Source organism: Alternaria arborescens (genome assembly GCF_004154835.1).
Source record: "Alternaria arborescens strain FERA 675 chromosome Unknown contig_61, whole genome shotgun sequence".
NCBI classification, from domain to species: Eukaryota; Fungi; Ascomycota; class Dothideomycetes; order Pleosporales; family Pleosporaceae; genus Alternaria; species Alternaria arborescens.
In genome coordinates, this window is record NW_021167916.1 from 74,140 (window position 1) to 92,473 (window position 18,334).

At 53.4% G+C, this 18,334-nt stretch overlaps 7 protein-coding genes across 7 annotated transcripts; 5 read left to right on the top strand and 2 right to left on the bottom strand.

The window, feature by feature from the left end:
* Window positions 1-522: 522 nt before the first annotated feature.
* AA0111_g11938 (Bifunctional cytochrome P450/NADPH--P450 reductase) lies at window positions 523-3,957 on the top strand (the record flags this gene model as incomplete). Its single annotated transcript, XM_028645860.1, has 3 exons — window positions 523-685; window positions 755-1,398; window positions 1,450-3,957. The coding sequence occupies 3 exons, from the start codon at window positions 523-525 to the stop codon at window positions 3,955-3,957; spliced, it is 3,315 nt and encodes a 1,104-aa protein (XP_028500463.1).
* A 493-nt stretch (window positions 3,958-4,450) lies between these two features.
* Window positions 4,451-7,254, top strand: AA0111_g11939 (hypothetical protein; the record flags this gene model as incomplete). Its single annotated transcript, XM_028645861.1, has 2 exons — window positions 4,451-5,211; window positions 5,301-7,254. The coding sequence occupies 2 exons, from the start codon at window positions 4,451-4,453 to the stop codon at window positions 7,252-7,254; spliced, it is 2,715 nt and encodes a 904-aa protein (XP_028500462.1).
* Window positions 7,255-8,610: 1,356 nt separating this feature from the next.
* Window positions 8,611-9,116, top strand: AA0111_g11940 (hypothetical protein; the record flags this gene model as incomplete). Its single annotated transcript, XM_028645863.1, has 3 exons — window positions 8,611-8,861; window positions 8,918-9,027; window positions 9,073-9,116. The coding sequence occupies 3 exons, from the start codon at window positions 8,611-8,613 to the stop codon at window positions 9,114-9,116; spliced, it is 405 nt and encodes a 134-aa protein (XP_028500492.1).
* Window positions 9,117-9,730: 614 nt separating this feature from the next.
* Window positions 9,731-10,693, top strand: AA0111_g11941 (hypothetical protein; the record flags this gene model as incomplete). The annotated part of the gene is made up of 2 exons (XM_028645864.1): window positions 9,731-9,850; window positions 9,920-10,693. 2 exons carry the CDS (start codon window positions 9,731-9,733, stop codon window positions 10,691-10,693), a joined length of 894 nt encoding a protein of 297 aa, XP_028500493.1.
* Window positions 10,694-10,983: 290 nt separating this feature from the next.
* AA0111_g11942 (hypothetical protein) lies at window positions 10,984-11,756 on the bottom strand (the record flags this gene model as incomplete). The annotated part of the gene is made up of 2 exons (XM_028645865.1): window positions 10,984-11,334; window positions 11,436-11,756. 2 exons carry the CDS (start codon window positions 11,754-11,756, stop codon window positions 10,984-10,986), a joined length of 672 nt encoding a protein of 223 aa, XP_028500494.1.
* Window positions 11,757-12,183: 427 nt separating this feature from the next.
* AA0111_g11943 (hypothetical protein) lies at window positions 12,184-14,864 on the top strand (the record flags this gene model as incomplete). The annotated part of the gene is made up of 3 exons (XM_028645866.1): window positions 12,184-13,659; window positions 13,713-14,164; window positions 14,210-14,864. 3 exons carry the CDS (start codon window positions 12,184-12,186, stop codon window positions 14,862-14,864), a joined length of 2,583 nt encoding a protein of 860 aa, XP_028500483.1.
* Window positions 14,865-16,184: 1,320 nt separating this feature from the next.
* On the bottom strand, window positions 16,185-16,655 carry AA0111_g11944 (hypothetical protein; the record flags this gene model as incomplete). The annotated part of the gene is made up of 1 exon (XM_028645867.1): window positions 16,185-16,655. One exon carries the CDS (start codon window positions 16,653-16,655, stop codon window positions 16,185-16,187), a length of 471 nt encoding a protein of 156 aa, XP_028500491.1.
* Window positions 16,656-18,334: the final 1,679 nt, after the last annotated feature.

An 18,334-nucleotide genomic window follows, 5' to 3' on the forward strand; every position in this document is an offset into this window, starting at 1 on the left:
CGAGAAACGAGTAACGGAGGGCACTAAACAATTGAGAACCGTAGCGATTCTGCGTAACCAGCTGTCGTGAAGACAAAAAGCCAGCTTTGTTGGCGGTACTTCAGTGCTCGATGTAAGACCGATGTGACAGAGTGACGGCTCAACCACTCTGGATGACGACTTGGCACAAACTAGTCGCCTGTGACGAAACCGCCACATGTGACGCGACCAGTCGTCGCGACCGGTTGTCTAACAAGGGACACGGTCACTTACCACCTGAACGAGTAATCTGCCGAATCGTGCCCCAAGTCGCTCGGGATGCGCATGACTCGGCGTGGCTGACGTGATGGTCCCACGAGCAAGTCGTCCACACGTGGTTTGATTCCACGCGTGCGTGCGTAGCCAGCCATGTGCAGTACGTTGTTCGCTTGCTGGAAGCGGATAGGACGTACATCAACTCGGCGCCCTCCAGCCGACTAGGCAGAGATGACCAGTGTATAAGAGACAGTTTCCATCCAATGCGAGTACCAGCACGTTTCCGACATGGCACCACGAGATCCTCACATGCTTAAGATGTCTACCGAACCCAGCGAAACGCCACACGTCCTCATCCCCGGGCCTCCGGGCCGTCTTTTCTTCGGCAACTTCTGGGATATCGAATCTCGAAACACGGTCGACTCATTGTGCAGACTGACTGATGTCTATGGTCAGTGTTTGGTTGTTGGCCAAGCTTGGCATGCCACAGAAAGACGAGACTAGCGGCTGACTCTTGAAGGGCCAATCTGGAAGTTCCATCTCGGCAGCGAAGAAAGGATCGTGGTTGGGTCGCAGGCTTTGTTGGATGAGGTGTGCGATGAGGCACGTTTTGCCAAAGTCATTGCTGCTAACCTCAAGCAAGCCCGCAACGGCGTGCGAGACGGCCTGGGTACCGCATTCGCCCCGGAAGAGAAAAATTGGGGCATCGCGCACCGTATATTGGCTCCGCACTTCGGTCCGCTGGCGATCCAAAGCACGTTCGGCGAGATGCAGGACATAGCTACACAACTCGTGCTGAAGTGGGCACGCCACGGGGCGGATTACGACATACATGTGGCAAGCGACTTCACAAGACTAACACTGGACGTGATTGCGCTGTGCACTATGGACTATCGCTTCAATTCTTTTTACAGAGAACACATGCATCCATTTGTAGATGCGCTAGAAAGCTTCCTCAAAACGAATGCAGGTCGTGCGAAGAGGATCGCGGCCATGCAACCGCTTCACCTCTTCGAGAATCACACATACTGGGGTGACATCGAGCGGCTGCGAGAGACGGCACATGAGGTCATCAAAGAAAGGAAGAACCACCCGAATGAGAAGAAGGATCTGCTTAACGCCATGTTGCATGGAGTTGACCCTCTTACGAGCGAACGAATGACGGTAGGGCCACCCCATAAGTGGCATCGCCAGCATGGTAGCTGACTTGAACAGGTCGATAGCATCGTCAACAACATGATCACCTTCCTGTTCGCTGGCCATGAGACGACCTCGGGCCTCCTCTCCTTCACCTTCTACTACCTTCTCAGCAACCCCGCAACGTATGCAAGGGCCCAGCAAGAGGTCGACAATGCTATTGGTCGAGAGAGCATCACGCCCGCGCATCTTTTCAGGCTTCCCTATCTCAGTGCTGTACTCCGCGAATCACTGCGACTGTCGCCTACTGTTCCCGCAGTTGCACTCGCCGCCAAAGAGGATACCACACTGGGTGGACAGTACCGGGTCAAGGCCAAGGCCCCGATCATCGCCCTCTTTGCATCAGTACACAGAGACCGACTTGTGTATGGAAGCGACGCCGACGAGTTTCGCCCAGATCGCATGCTCGACAGCGAGTTTGAAGAACGCAACCGACAGTTTCCAAACTGTTGGAAGCCGTTTGGCAATGGCATGCGAGGCTGCATTGGACGCTTTTTTGCGTGGCAGCAAGCGCTTCTTGTCACAGCGACGCTCCTGCAGAGTTTCGATCTGTCCATGAGCGACCCACTGTATCGCCTGAGAACCAAGGAGACGATAACGGTGAAGCCCGAGGGCTTTCGCATGCGCGCTCGACCACGACCGGGTGTAGCTCTACTAACGCTTTCACGGCCCTTGTCGTCAGCAGCTAGTGCCGATACTACATCGAGCAGTTTGGGGCTCCGGGCGGATGCGCCGTCGGCCGGAGCGGTTGACGTGTACTATGGCTCCAACAGCACGGGCGAGCAGCTAGCCAACCAGCTCGCCAGCCATGCAGCAGATCATGGCTTCACCATTGGGAAGATAGGCACGTTGAATGCTGCGAAAGGAAATTTATCGCAAACGAACCCCGTCGTGATAATAGCGGCATCATACAATGGTCAACCCGCTAGCAACGCGGCAGAGTTCGTGGCCTGGGTCAAGACACTCCGCTCCAGTGAGCTTGCCGGAGTCGCTTTTGCCGTGTTTGGATGCGGCCACCAAGACTGGGCCCGTACTTTTCTGAAAATACCCAACTACCTAAACGGCGTGTTGGAGGAACGCGGTGGCATGAGACTGGCTCCCATGGGCACGACAGACACGGCCCACAACAGGGCCGCAGCCGATTTTGCAGCCTGGGCAAAAGACATCTTCTGGCCTGCTGTGCAAAAGAGGTACTGTCACACAGACGTGTCGGCAGCCCAGGATTCAGAACCTGTCGTACAAGCTGAGGTTTTTGTCCCTGAAGCAACGGCGTTGCGACGCAATCTTTACAGGGCTCGAGTCGTCGCGAGCGAGACATTGTCTTCGAACGAAGTTTCTGTCAAGAGCCACCTAGAGATCGCGCTGCCACCAGACATGCCATATCGGACCGGCGATTGTCTAGCTATCCTGCCCCAGAACCCAAGACACATCGTGCGTCGCGCGCTGAATCGGTTGGGCCTGACTGGGGATAGCGTCCTGTCCATCTCCAGTGCTACTTCTACCGCGCTTCCTCTTTGCACGCCCATGAGGGCTGCAGAAGTTCTCCGTGCGTATGTTGAGCTCCAACAACCGGCTAGCAAGAAGAACATACTAGACATGCTGAAAGCGACGGACGACGAGACGTCAACCGCGGAGCTTAAACGCCTTGCGGGCGAGGCCCATCACAATGAGGTTGTTGTCAAGCGCGTGTCGTCGCTCGATCTGCTGGAGCGGTTTCCTGCCGTCAACATCTCGCCCGGTGCCTTTCTTTCCATGCAGCCGCCGATGAACATTCGACGTTATTGCATTTCGTCTTCCCCCCTATGGAATGCTTCCTGTGCTACACTGACATACTGCGCTGCAGACGGGCTGGCACACCCGCAGGCTTCCGGGCCGGCATCAGCGTACCTGTCTTCTCTAGCTGCTGGTGACGAGGTGTCCGTTCGCGTGGAGGAATGTGCTGATAAGTTTCGTACGCCCGGAGCCGCAGACAATGTGCCGCTCGTTCTGATTGCTGCAGGAACCGGTAGGAGACGCTGCATTCCTGTTGCCGTTCCCTCACTAATAGTAGAGGCAGGCATCGCGCCATTTCGCAGTTTCATACAAGAACGAGCAGCGCAACTGGCCACCGGCCGCACCCTCCCGGCTGCCCTGCTCTTCTACGGATGTCGCTCACGCGCGGATCATCTCTACTTTGACTCCTTCCAACGCTGGCAGCAACTCGGCGCTGTAGCTATCCACCACGCGTATTCACGCACGCCAGACCAGTCACAAGGATGCAGATACGTGCAAGACCGAATTTCGCACGACAGAGCCGCGGTTGTGAAGCTACTCATGACAGGGGCTCGCATTGCCGTGTGCGTGCCCGAGTGCGCTGTCGCGGGAGTCGGAGAGACTCTGGTCGACGTCTTGAGAGAGACAAGAGATGCGAAGGCCCAGCGAGCCGTGCTGGAGGCACAGGGCGAGAGCACCGAGATGCAGCCTGCAGACATTCAGCTCGAGAGTGCATGGCACGTATGGAAAGGTGCGTCTAGGGCTGAGGCTTAGGCAGACTAGAAATGCACAAAGGCAATAGCGAGCTGTTACCAGAAAGATGGAGGGAGACAGAATGGCGCTATAGCATGAAGCATACAGCAATCCACTCGCAGTAGATGACACTAGTTCGTGGAGGGAAAGCGATGGAGAGGATTGAGTGAGCACGGTGTATCAACCATAGATATCTAAAAGGTCAGGCAGAGCCTTCGAACGTTAGGAATAGCCAACAGAAGTCGAGCTTGACGATTGTTTGTCATTATCAGGAGACATCAACCAGTGTGAGCATGATGCCATGTGTAGAAGTGCCACGTTCACGCACTAGAGTAATGAAGGCTGATCTTTTGACTTCGCACATGAGCAATCGGCAAGAGGAAGTGCCGAGCTTGCGCACGGATCACAAGGGCATTGTCGGCGCTTGTGTCCCGTGCGCGAAGGTCGCGTCCGCGTACTTGCGTCTGAGTGCGCCGCGATGTAGAACATCAAGTCTCATACCTCCTATTTCGCGATGGTAGCGACACCTCCTAATGAAGAACAGCTCATTGGCGACCTAATAGTGGATACGAAAGAGCTTCTTCGGGGTATCAAAGAATTCCAAGCGGTCAACGCGGCAGAAGCCCGCGGTAGGCCTAGGGAAGCCCACAACAAACGCGATCACAGTAGGCATAGGCCGAGAAGCCCACCCTCGAAGCGGCCAACTTCTGTATTAAAACTTGTGGCACGTTACAAGGGAATTGCCGAAAGATTCCTAGCGCGCCTAGCAGAGACTGAAAAGCGAGAGACGCAGCAGCTGAAGAGACATGGACCAGACATACAAGAGCGGGAGACACTCGAGGAGGCGACACCGGAGCAAGAGACACCGGAGCAAGAGACACCGGAGCAAGAGACACCGGAGCACGAGGTCTCAGCGCTACCCAGCCAAGGGCATGTCGCCGGCCAGATTCCGACAGAGCGGCGGCTTTCGAAGCGTAGAACAGGGAATTCGGATCTGCGTTTCCCATGCCTGCCTCCACAGCTTGGGAAGAACATGGTTGCCACTATCCACCAGGCGCGAACGGCATTACTTTGCCACAACGTCGACGAGCGCGGATATCTCATTCTGCAAGTGCAGGAGTGCTGGGATGCTTCGGAACTCGCGCAACTCCTGCGCGGCGCCGAGGCATTGGATCGGGACGAGATCAAAGGCTTCGCACTTGCTCAAGGAGACGCCGACTGTCTACACGCGCGGGTAGCCGCAGACGTCTCGCTCAACCTCTGCGAAATGGAAGGGTTTGATGAAGCTTGTGTATCCCAGCAGCCAAAGGAAGACCCCCCGGCCGCGTTCAATACCTGATCTGTAAACCCTTGTCTGATCACAGCATCAATACTCTGCTAGATGCTGGCCCGCAGTGCAATCGGCGGCCTGAGATCCCCGGCGTTAACCGGCCATACTGGTACGTCAGCGGCGAACCCAACACACCAGCAACATTGCACATCGAAGACGGTAACACGGGGTCTGCGAACCTGCTACTGGCAGGCGCAGAGAAGCACTGGATCATCATTCACCGAAGCAGCGCCGAGAAACTCGAGCGCTGCATCAGAGACCAGTTCCCAGGCTCGAGAGGATGTTCGCAGTTTGTGCGACACCATGACATCATCGTAGGACCTCGATGGCTCGAGAAGAGGGGTATTGACTTTGAGATCGTGTGCCAGAAACCGGGAGACGTCTTAGTCACTCTACCAGGTCGTGTTTACCATGAAGTCCGAAACACTGGCAAGAACTTTGCAGCAGCTATCAACTACGAATTCACAGACGCCCCCGACGACCCAACAGGCTATGTCTGGTGTGAGAACGGGGAAAGGAAATGTGGCCGAAACGTGCTTACTCGTCAAAGCTTCATGCCCGAATTGGCTGACCGAACCATGGATACTGAGGACGAGACGCCTCTCCGAAACAAGCGGAAGCAGCAGGACCTTGGCAACACTAAGAAAGGATGCAAAAGACATGCCACGCTGGCTCGCCGTCCGGCGAACAGTAGACTTGTTCAGACCTCGCGACCGTCATGCACACCTGTCCCAGCTTCGGCGTCTGTACCGATCCAGGAACGCCTGCTGAATGCCGTGACTTCCCCTGCAGCTCTAGACAACTGCAAAGCACTGGTCCAAGCATGGAGATCCCAGTCGGCTCGAATCGAGCGCGCTCCAGATGCGAGCGACGCAATCGCGAGGCTTGCCGCCTCTGACAGGACGATGCGTCTTGCTCAGCACCGCACCCGGCTAGATGCTCTGCACTTGAAATCAGCACAGTATGCATTCGCTTCGGATCTGAAGTCGAGACGGCAGGGCGCCATTCGCCTCGACAGTTCCGTGTATGATCAGGTGCTGAAAGCGCAGGGCTTCGTCAGCGCCACAAAGGAAGACCGCAAACAACTAAAAGAACGCATGAGACGCGCAAGGAGGATACACAAGATCTGCCAAGGCTTAGGACGTGGACTCCTTTGTCTCCTCCCTCTAACTGACATTCCCGAAAGTCACTACTACAACATGACAGACGCGGATATCGAGGCCTTTCAACGTCTGGCGACTAAGAAGCGCACGCTGCTAGAAGCGCGATGCCAGGTTGGTGTTTTTATCCAGGATATGTTCGTGAAGGATGTAGAGTTCGCGTTCGAGTACGAGGACGTGACGTCATTTGACGGCCTTTCGGAAGCTAAGATGCTCGCGCTCCTGCAGCCCGTCTCTTATCCGAAGGTCAACTCCTATACACCTGCGCGTGGCTGGCCCAGACCACCGTCCTGGCCGTGGGAGTGGGAATGGCCGCAGGATCCTACGTGGGCTCCGCCTGGCGCCTGCGAGGCTTGCGGCGTGGTGGAGTGCGTTTGCCTCGCCGAGTTGCCTCAGAACCGCCATCGAATCGTCGACTATGGCCCGAAAGGACGCGGCGTTCAAGCTCGGGCGGCTTTGAGTGGTGGCTTGGCTTTCACTGCGGGCGACTACATCCAGGAGCTGGTCGGTGAGGTGAAACCGCTGGGCTGGTCCGGCGGCAGCTATACATCAGTCGATTTCAAGAGGCCAGATGCATGCATGACCTGCCGACTGAATTGCGAGGAGAAGAGCAACTGGGTTCGACTGGTCAATCATGCCTGCAATCCCTGTGCAGAAATGAGAGTGGAGATTGTTTTGGGTAAGGCAAGACTCATGCTTCGCGCACGCCGAGACATATGGGACAGTATGGAGATCACGATCGATTATGGGAAAAGCTTTCCCAAAGACGTAACATGTTTGTGCGCGACATGTAGCGAGAGCGCAGCATCGACAAAGGACAGCAGCTAATTAGGGCAACAGACGGGGCAGTCATCAAGGGCGTTTAGACGCCAGGATCTCGGTGTGATATTGTTGCATGACAGACGGCGCAGCACAGCTTCGCTAGTCACGAGGTTAGTGAGTGATCAAGGTGATGTAGAGGCTGTTGTTCCGTCAGGAAGAGACCGCGAGAGCGGATGCAGTTCGAACTAGAAGGAGAGAGAAGCAAACGATGCAAAAGACGCTTCGAGTCTGGACGAATGTCAAGCCATGTTTCTCCTAGAACAGAAGGAGCTGAGCCAGTCTAGAGAAAACCTCGTCTACAGTACAGACTTCGGCAGCTCGAATGACCTCTCTGTGATTTGATGTTATCTCTACAGCATGCTAGATCCATACATGCAGCCTATCATCCCATTCAGCGTGTAATAGACTCCGTTACTGGCTGTGCTAGAGGCAGGGTCCAGTGAAAGTTCGAGACTTAGTGATGTCTTTGGTGCAGGCAGACTTGTGATAGGCCTATCGCAGCTACAAGAGAGAACAAGATCGCCAGAAACAGAACAACGTGAGCAGCTTTGCGAAGCGCGGCCACTATGTATAGTGTTAGCCTATTTTTACGAAGCATTGGCTAAGTGAGGTGACGCACGCAGCGCTGTAGGTTAGAAGACCGTTTACATTGGCAATGCATGTGTCAAGATCGACGGCGAGTGGTACCACAGTTTGGGTAGACTCTTTTAGACAAGTCGCAAAGAGCGTGCTGTCTTTAAGGCGAACGTCTCTGCATTCGCTGATGGATCTAGGCGCGTCGGCGGATTGAGCGGTGTCCGCTACAGGATCGAAAAGGAAGGGATGGTCGGGATCGCCAAGTAGTTAGCGAGAGGAAAGCGTGTGGGGAACCGCGCCCACGAAACCCTTCTTGCCAAGAAGGAAATAAAGGACCCCGAAAGACATGACGGGAGGGTGCATCTCTTCGTTAGCGAACGAGGACGCGTGTGTCGACAAACGTGACAGTAGCTAGGAGAGCTGCACTCAAAAGCGACGGCAGAGCGACCTGCCATGCCTACACAGCGGCAATACTGCTCTAGTCTACGCCACTGCAATCTATATATAAGTACCAGCCAAGTCAGATTTCGGAAGTTCGAACAGCTTACTATTTATTACCAGAGCAGCGCCCGACCATTCGGTGCCGCTAAATTTACCTGCCAACGCTATTTTAGAGATGCTGACGTTGAATAGATTTTTAGTTCGTGCTTACTCCCGAGTGTGCGAAGACGGCAGACCCTCTATCATCATACTACCTTGCCGTTGTGCAGATAGCCAGTGCGCTGAGGACTTAGAGGTACTTTAGACACAGTCACTCTCATACTCCAGTAGCTTCACAATAATACGATGCGGTGCTCAGGCTTGTTCTACTCTGCTGTTCTTCTAGGCTCGATCTTCCAACTCGCATCGGGTACTTGCAATGCCCGACTCCGCCGTCAGACAGCCGAAATCGCCCTACCGCTAAGCGACCTCTGCGCTGGTCCCGAACTCGATGGCAGTTCCTTCACCATCACCTGCTCTATAGGACCGGGTTTCAGCATACCAAGTATCGACTTAAACTCGTGCCTCAACAACGATGATGGAGTGTTGGGATTTTCGTACGTATCACAAGTAGTATGTTCTACTTCGCAGGCTCGGCTACTCACCGCGATAGCCACGGCTCCGCGTTTCTGACTTGTTCTGGATGCGAACTTCAAGACTTGAGGCTTACCTGCAACTGTCAAACGATAGAACACGGCCCCGTGAGCACTATGATCGACCTCAGTAAGTGCAGTGTCTAGCTGGTTTGGTTAGGTACTGACAGTTTAGATGAGGGGGTGTTTCTCAGGCCTGATGGGCAGTTGGCATGCTAGTGGAATGCTTGATGACAAACTGCGTGCTAGCTAGGGAATTTGCGTTGCACTCTTTGTATGTCGACGTCTTTCACGCTAACAAAACTCGGCTCTTCGCTGTAGTCTTACTGCAAGATCATTTAATACTCGATTTAGTTTGGTTAGGGACTAGCTGCCATTGACATGAATAGATATGATACCACTGACTTTTATTCCATTTTGTCAACTATGCTGCCCGTCGACAACAGCGGGGCCTCTCTGTCGACTGTCGTGGCCCTTGTCGGCGTGTGGCGCTGTGAATCAGAGTCTCCATGTGGCCTCGTCGTGCTAACACTCATGTTGGGGTTCTCTGACCGAACGTGCTTGGCTTGATTCGACCTGGATAAGAATAGATGACCGATGTCCCCACTCCAGCCTCTTTATTCAGGCTCGCCGCATCATGAGAGAACTGGACGGGATCAAAATATGCTAATTTGGGGTGGGATGCGCCGCAGGCTGCGTACGTATCTGGCTCCGCACCCTGCGTCTGAGTCTCGCATGGGATTTAAAGATCTCTCCTTGCGCACAATCGGCCCTCAAAGAGAACTACGTGCAAGCGACCGTCGAGAAGAAAACGAAGTCGTTCGTCCGCTACCATGCTAAGGAAGTTGCTGCATGCAGCTGCAACCATCGTTGTCTTTGTGGCCCTCGCTACAATCGCTCTTCAGGTCCTCTGCACGAAAGCCTACGCAGACGCTGGCATTTTAACCCTAAAGGTGCGTGATTGTTGCTTTGCAGTATCTACGCCAGCCTAGTGCAGAAGCTGACCGGGCTTTGGCCAACAGTTCAATTTCACAACTGCGCTCGCCGATGTGCTTCCATCGTCAACGGGTGCACTCCGCGACCGCGACCTACTCGAGGACCTCCAGGACGGAGCCAGAAGCGCTCTGAACGCAGCTGCAACCAGAGTCGCCGATGCCGCTAGCTTGGCGGAAAGCGCAATAAGTTCTGCGGCAGCCGCTGCCCCGAGCCTTGAGGAGTATGTCCCTCGGAACTGCTCGCTGGGCACGATGCGCTTCTGTGTCGGCTACAAGCAAGACGTGAACTGCTCCGACTTACCGCTCAATCTGTCCAGCCTCTTGCCCGAGGGTGTGCAAGAGCTGCCAGGTCCTGTGCAAGACGCTATACGTGACCGTGCAGAGGCCTTGTCGCAGCTAGCAGAGAGTTCGACTAGATTTCCCGCATTCTCCGTCCCAGCCACTTTGATATCTGGCTTGGTCTTGATGAGCATAGTCGCGACGCTCTCTCTAAGCTTAGCGTTTGGGCGGCCGCAGGTCGTCACCAGAGTCTTTGGCAGGCTCAAAGCTGTGCCCAGAGCGCTGGCTCTTCTGGCTCTGGGTTTGATGTGCTGCTCTCCGTTCGTCTTGCTTGGAGTCATTCTGGACATAATTCTCCGGGCGGCCGGTGAGCTGCCATCGTGGGTGGGAGTGGAACTAGGTGAGGCTTGTCGTCTTGGCTTTGCCGCTCTCGCCTGCGCCCTGGTCTTGACGTTCATCTCCGCTGCAGCACCGAGCGCCGCTGTGCATAGGCCAGGAGAAGACGCCAAGGGCAAGGAGTGATTCCGAGCATAGCCGGCGAGAGTGCAGATGATGCGGAGTACTTCTAAACACATACCACGGCGAGATTAGTTTACTCTTTGCACGGTTCGTTGCTTGACCTGCTCCTGACGGACTGGCCTTGGATGGTGTGTTGCAGCGTGTGGTGGTTGTTCAGACACGCCAGTCAGAAGTAGTCACAAGGGCACAGGGTTTAGATTGAATCGTAGTTATTATTTGATATCCCCCACTACTGTACTGTCTATCCCTTGTGGGAAGACGCACCCTGGCATTTCAAAATGCATTACCCAATATCAGCATGGTGTAATCTTAAAATCTAGATCCTCGTCTGCTATGCGCTTTGCTTCTCTCTCTTCTTTCTTAACATACCTTGCTTCATCGCTCGACGTAATCTCTTCAGGGGGTGTTTCCAATCTCTTCCTCTTCTTGACTCCCGGTACGACAGTATGCTTGATGAGTGCATTTTGCCTTGTGATCTTGTCTTCTGCAGCAGCAAGATACTGACAGAGATCCTGCGTGGAAACTGTGATCTTTTGCTCTTCACCGTCGAGTACATCCACTGTAAGCTCTTCGCAGGCAAAGTCGGATAATTGCAGTTGTAGACCTGGGTGATTGGTAGGGTTTCCGTGTTCATCACGGAATGCCTGTAGAATAGGTTAGGGACGAAAGACGAAGATAAGTGGGGTGGGAGCAGCGAATACTTGATTGGAAACATCGGATTGAAGACGGCGCGTCCTTCTCGTACTGCGGAGTAGCAGAAAAAAGATACGGGGTTCGTAGGACGCAGCTGTTGCGAGGGCACCAGAGATTGCAGCGCTTTCACGACGGAGAGGAGCATGAACTTGTACTGTACCTGGAAATGCACAAGGCGAGGCCCCTCCAAAACGTCCAACGAGGAGCAGGGCAAGCAGAGGGTGACTGTCTGCTTCTCCTCGTACAGCTGGTGGAAATCTATTGAGTTGTGGCTCTTGTGACCCAGCATGCAATGGCTGGAGGCGTCACGTGTTGAAGACTTTTGTCCTGGTTTGAGCTCAACAAGCGCGTCGGCTTGTTTGTGTCTTGGCATGGTACCTGCGTTTGCCCCCGTACGTCGCCTTGCTCCTGGCATTCTCATCCAACTCTATCTACCTAGACTTACAGGGTCGCGTCCCGACGCGTACCTCGAGCTTGCCCTACTACGGTAGTTCCACTAGCCGTCCGCTATCCGCGCACACCCTTTACCGCACCCTCGCGCACATCAACAACGCGCCGCGCAACTAGACCAGCTATATTTGCAACCGCTCGACGCGAAGCATAATCCCTACTGTATACAGACGCGCATGCGCACTTCGTCCCGCCGCCGCAACAGTCGACTTTGTGGCCCGATCAGCGTCGAGCGCGTTTTCGTACAATACGCGCGCACATCGTATTCGCGACACGTCCACACCAACGCAAACAGCGCCGTCTTTCTCGTATGCCAATCCTGCGTATAAGGCTTTGGATAGTACCTCACCATGGTCACAAAGCGACGAGCTCCCGGTTCTCGAACATCTTCACACCGTCCACTATCGAAACGGCCTCGAAAGAAACAAAGTGCACGAGGAAACGTCGACATGGCGCCTGCTGGTGCTCCACGGATTGAATTGGGGTCACTTGAGCTTTCCAACCTCGTCGATTCATATTCAGCGGAGCGGCCGCAGTATTTTCAGGTATCCCTCCAGGGTGTCCACAATGAGTTCATGACTGGAAACCGTCTCGAGTCGGGTTATGGTATCGTCAAAAAACTCACAACTGTGACAGGTGTATGGATGAGACCAACAGCAAGCATTAGCGACAATGACCTTCCGAATTGGCCCATTACCCATGACGAATATACTGCGGATTACAGATACCTGTTCCAAGTTGATTTTGACAAAGAAAAGATACCAGCGGTCATGCTTACCATACCCGATCACGCCGTATATCCCTGGCTCTTATCACAACGATATCCTTCCTCAGACACCATAGTCGTGCGGACAGCTTTAGGCAATAAACCACGCTTCAGTCGATCTTGCATCGTTCCCAGGAAGGATTCGCTAGTGGTCATCAAGAAATACTTCGCATGCTCTCATTGCGGAGAACCCCTTCGCGCAGACGCATATGTCTATTGCAGTCGATGCAATACAGTTACGCATTGCGCTTGCACCGAGTCTAGCGATCGACAGCCTTTCGAGTTGCGTAACAACGCGTTCTACGACCTTGACGCTAAGCAAGTACAGTGTCCTACCTGCACCAAAAGCAACGATTGCGGAGAATCGTACGTAAAATCACAGGTTGTCGCCGACAGCACCTCAGGTTCCGTGATGTACGTTTGTATGGATCTAGGCTCTGAGTATACGAAAGTGAGCGCGGCGTGGGGCAACGATAAAACACTTACGCCTTCTTTCAAGAAGGTTGCTGGAACGCCCGTCTCTACCGTCTGGGTTGCCAACAACACGAACGACGACAAACCCACAGTGCATGTAAGCGACGACCGATACGCACCCACTCGGTTGTTCGATAACCTCGAGGTTTTCCAACCAATAAAAACCGTTCTCTTCCAAACGCGTCTGCAGAGCAAGGCGAAGGAGTTGGGAGCAGACATTACGCAAATGTTCCAAGTGTTATTCGAAAACATACTCGAAAAGCTGGGGCTCGCACACGCGCCTGACTTGCGCAATTGGGCAAACACTGCAAATGAAGGATCTTCACAGACCGAATTGAGGCTATCTATTGCCCTTCCGTCCGGGCTTTCTATGGCACAGAAACAACCTGTCAGCAATGCGCTATATAAGGCAGGTTTGATTTTTATGACTAACCTTCGTGTAAAAGATCCGACCATATCTGTGTCGGTCATGTTAGAGTCCGAGATGGCTATGCTTGGCACGTTCGAATCATGCAAGGGGGAGGGTCACGAACCGACAAAGGAGGGGGATTATGTGATAGTCGTTGATTGTGGGGGTACCTCGAGCGTGAGTTTTTGCATATGCCTATCTGCGCATACAAAGCTAATATTTTCTGTCAGGATGGGTCTGTACACAAGTATCGCGAAAACATGAACGGTTGGAACTACGATTGCTTCATGCCAAGTAGTTGCGTTTCCGGAACGATGAATGAAGTTATCCAAATCATCGAAACGTATGAAGAGCTAAGCGCAATGGATTGGAAACCCATTACCGATTGGGTAGTAGGTGCTACCGCAGGTAAGGAGGATGCGAACAAGATATATGCGGGCCTCGATATAGGTAAAGATTGGATTCCCATGCATAAGGAAAATGACGACAGATTCTTCAACTGGGTGTCTAAGTACTGCGAGCAAGCCAAGCAGATTATTGGTAACAACGACTGTCCAAATGTGCGTGTTATATTGTCAGGTGGAGCCCTGGTGCATGGCGACCGTTCCGAACGCTGTAAAGCGATCTTCGACGAGCACCTGCCGGGCTGCGACATTATTAACCAATCCTTCACAGATAACACGTAAGTAGAGCGTTCTGCCTGCATTGCATACCTGACGAAACCCAGGACAAGTCTCGTGCTCCAAGGACTCGAGATCCACGCATGCCAGCGGGATCATACAATCACCAGATCACCAGTGACGATGTTGATCGAAATTGATGCAACACTCGAGCAAGAGAGCAAAGCTCGCAAATATGTCATCCTCATGAACAAGGATGACCCTTTAGCGGGCAATGGTTTGATGCACAAATCGCAGCTCAGCTCGCGCGAGATTATGACGCATGAGGTCTCTTGGCAAGGAGAAGAAGACTGTGAAATTGTATACCATGCCACCCGCAAGAGGGCCGAAAACTTATTCATCTACAACGACCTCCTCGTCACTTCTACAATACCGAAGGCCGATCGTTACACCGCCGCGAGATTGACGCTGTCGAAGCCAAGTGAGAACCCTCATGAGAACTTGTACGTTGCATCTTCGCCTAATCCACATGGCCGAACTATCCTCACAGAACTGTATGTGTTCGACGAACTCGACATCGATGTGATGGCTACTCCACGTCATTTGCTTCAGAGACGAGCGAAATTATATGCCAGTGAAATGCATCCCATGGATACACATGCCACCGACAAGCACACTACAATAGACCTTGAAGGGGGAGGGGGGCTGCAGGCGCCAGAGAACCGTGCTAGCAGCGTAGCATGGCAACCAGGTTCAAGCTAGGACTACAACTCGGAGAATATTCGTTTTTCGCCATATCGGGGACTCTACCCCCTCTTCATCTCGACAATGTAATTCACGATGCTTCCGTTTAGTTTTCAGCGCCGCCGTGAACGCCAATAGAACTGTGGATATGTTTCAGAATTTTATGAGTCACAATCACAATCAGCACGCAATTAACATAGAGATCACGATCTTTGTGAAAGAAAGGGCTAGTGGTCGGCATGCTTTAGAAAGCATCAATGTAAAGACATGCCACTAACATCGACGAGCTAAGATAGCGGACGATAGCAGCGGGGGGAGTTGATATAAGTTACAGCCCCAAAGCCCTCCGTTTGAGTCTCGCTCATGTAAAACATCTACACAGTATGATGATCCTATTTACTTACCCCCATAGTGATCTAGATACTCAATTCAACCTGTACCGACATGGCGACTTCACAACGTTCGCTACCGATCATGAAAGTCTTCTTCCGCTGGAACTAGCGCATCATGGGTCATTTATCCTTATAATCGCTATCATCGTCTTCCAAGCGCTTCGCTACCCTTCTTTCTTGCTTTGCCCTTCATCTCCCGAGCCGATTCATTCTGGATGTGTTTCCGATCGTCTCCTCTTCTTGATGCTAGAACGGAGGATATGCTTGCCTAGTGACTCAAGCCGCTGATCCTTGCGCTCCGCTGCATCGAGGAATTGGCAAAGCTGCCGGCTTGAGAGGTGTGTTCCTTCGTCTTGGTCTCCAAGCTGGTCCTGCACCAGCTCTTCGTGTGCAAAATCGCGAAGGCGAAGCTGCAAGCCTAGGCATTCGGTAGCGTTGCCTGCATCGTCACGAAAGACCTGTTGGGAATATCAGAATGCCAGCGACAGCGGAGAAGTGCACAAGGGACTCACTTCATCTTTAACCTCTTTCTCTGCACGTAGCTCATCTCCTGTAGAAGCATGGCACACCCGCGCTCGCCACACTGTTAATGTAGCCCTGCGTGACTCTTTCTTGCCATACTCAATATCACTTTCTGTGCGAAAGCCGCTGTAACGTCAGATCTCTCCCGGATCGATTTCAGCCGGCTTAGTATGGCGTCCCGAACGTGAGCAATGAACTGTTCGTGTACAGCGGTAGGCATGCGAACAACAAATAGGTGAGTATCGGCGACGTAGTCATACCTGCCCACCTCTCACGTTAGCTGCCATGTCTATCATGTATCGCGTGCACCCACCGTATCTTGTCTTCCACGAACCGTAGCAGCTCCTCGTTTCGGTCGAGCAGTCGCTGCACGTTGTCAAACCCCTCTGGTACAAGCAAGAATTCCGTTCACGGGCGTCAATCGTTATGCTTTCCAGTTCGGATCTCGTGGAAGTGCGCGATAACTCGGGGGGCTGGCGTGAACGGCGTCTCGTCCTTCGATGGCGGCCTCAATGGTGAGCGTATGATATTCGAGGGCGGAGTACTCTTCGCTCTCTGGCCGACCGGAGCGCGCATTGGATCGCCCCGGAAGCGCCCTCTTTCTGTGCGGGTTGTCAGCTTCCCTCTTGGAGAAGTGATGCACTGGACTTGCTTCGAGCAAGCACCTCTCCACCTGCTCCCTCTTTGCGTCCCAAGCGGCGGAGTCAGCTTCTGCCTCCAGCTTGGCTATATCAAGGTTGCGATACGCGGCAGTCAGCCTGTCCGGTGACAGAGTTTGTGTAGCCAATTCGTTGTAGATGCTTTGGCAGACATCCCAGGAGCCTCTTCCTCGCTCCTTGACCTTAGTCTTGAGGATGTAGAGCAGTATCCTGTCGTCGTCGCTGAAAGGGGCCATGCTTGCATACGGCGCATCTGCGGGTAGGCCGTTCTGCGCGAATACTGGGCTGTGCTGCCTGTGGGGCTTCTGCTATCGTGTTGTCACAGTATGCCATCTAACTTCGTGGCAGAAGTTACCGGAGCCGGCGAAACAATTATCCGTCATTCCACAAGCCGCCTGACGTTTCCAACGGCTATAAGCCTGAATACCCTCTGCATTACCCTCTGCATCATTTGTGTGCGACGCGACGGCCTGGGGATCTCACAATAGCGACACCACAGCTCGAGCTTGCATTGGGGGTCGTTTTGGCACAGTACCGTAAGCTCTCAACCTCGCGGAAGATGGCCTGGTCGAGCTCGCATTGCTTGCACCTTTCCGAGCCTTTCCGATAGGCCGTGTAAGTTACACGTACAAGCGGCACAGCTGCACGTGGGTGTTGTCGCAAACCATTCGCTTTCTGCGCGGTCAGCCTCCATCGTCTCAGTCTCGTTCCATTTGGGTCGTGCCAGTGTTGGCCCGTCACGGCCAGAACGGGCTTCGCCTCTACGGCCATTCCTAGCGCCGCCTCTTGCGCCTACCTACTAGATTAGATGTCTGTATTTGTCCTCTAGTCGCCTGATCCGGAGCCCCATCAAGGCCGGTGGAGACAAAAGGAGCCCAACACGAACATGTCTGTTTCAGCAAACCATCTTTAAATTCGACCGTGACTCTCATACCCAACCATACTTCCAGCGTCTCTCGCAGCCAAACATTGTTGCCACAAGCCTACAGCCGTCATGAGCACTATCTTCCAGCTTTTCAGCGAGCTTGATGAGGAGATCCACCAACTCTACGCACTGGAGGATGTCGCTTTGAGAGAGCGCATCAATGATCTCAGCCTGCAGGAAATCGTTTCGCTATGGAAGGTGGACTCCCCGCGCTTAACGAACATGCTCTCCAACGAGATCGATCATGAGGTCGTGTCTCGGGTGTTGGAGCAGCTATCTTATTGTCTGAAAGCAGAGTCGCTCAACGAAATGTCCAACGAACGACGACAACTGATAGTGGGGCATTGGCCCCTACGAAAGCAATACGTCGAGCTCCATAGACTGGCCCTATGGCAACGTATAAAAAACACTATGTATCCGGATGGTCCGGGTGGATTCGCAAGCATACATATCAAGATGCCAAAAAGAATGTCTCATCGTGACATAGATAAGTGCGATTTCTGCAGCTATCCCTACCGTGTTTGGGAGACGTTTGGCATCCTTCATTGTAGGAGGCACAGCGCTTGCGGAGCATGTCTTCAACAGCAGGAGGGGGGCCTTTGCTATGACTGCGATGAGTAACAAGCCATTGTTTAGCTAGAAAGAGGTGTTTTGTGTGGATGGCCGAGGGATGTGAAGGATCACAGCATAGTTAGAGCGTTCTCTTGAATCGAAAGGATACATGTCCATCCGTTGGTAATGGAGCAGCAGCTTTTTCTGTATTGCCTAGAGTATGCCGACGTGATTGCACAGCAGTAACATGTTTCACAAGCGAGTGAGCCATACAAGCGAGTGAGCCACCCCACCAACTTTGCGCACCTTTATAAGCTAGGCGCCCTAGTTTGCGGCCACCCCTAGTTTGCGGCCACCGTGCGCGAAGGCGCGCCCTCCGCTCAACACGCGATAACTCAACAACAGCGCTTATATTTGAAACTGTGTACACATAGATGC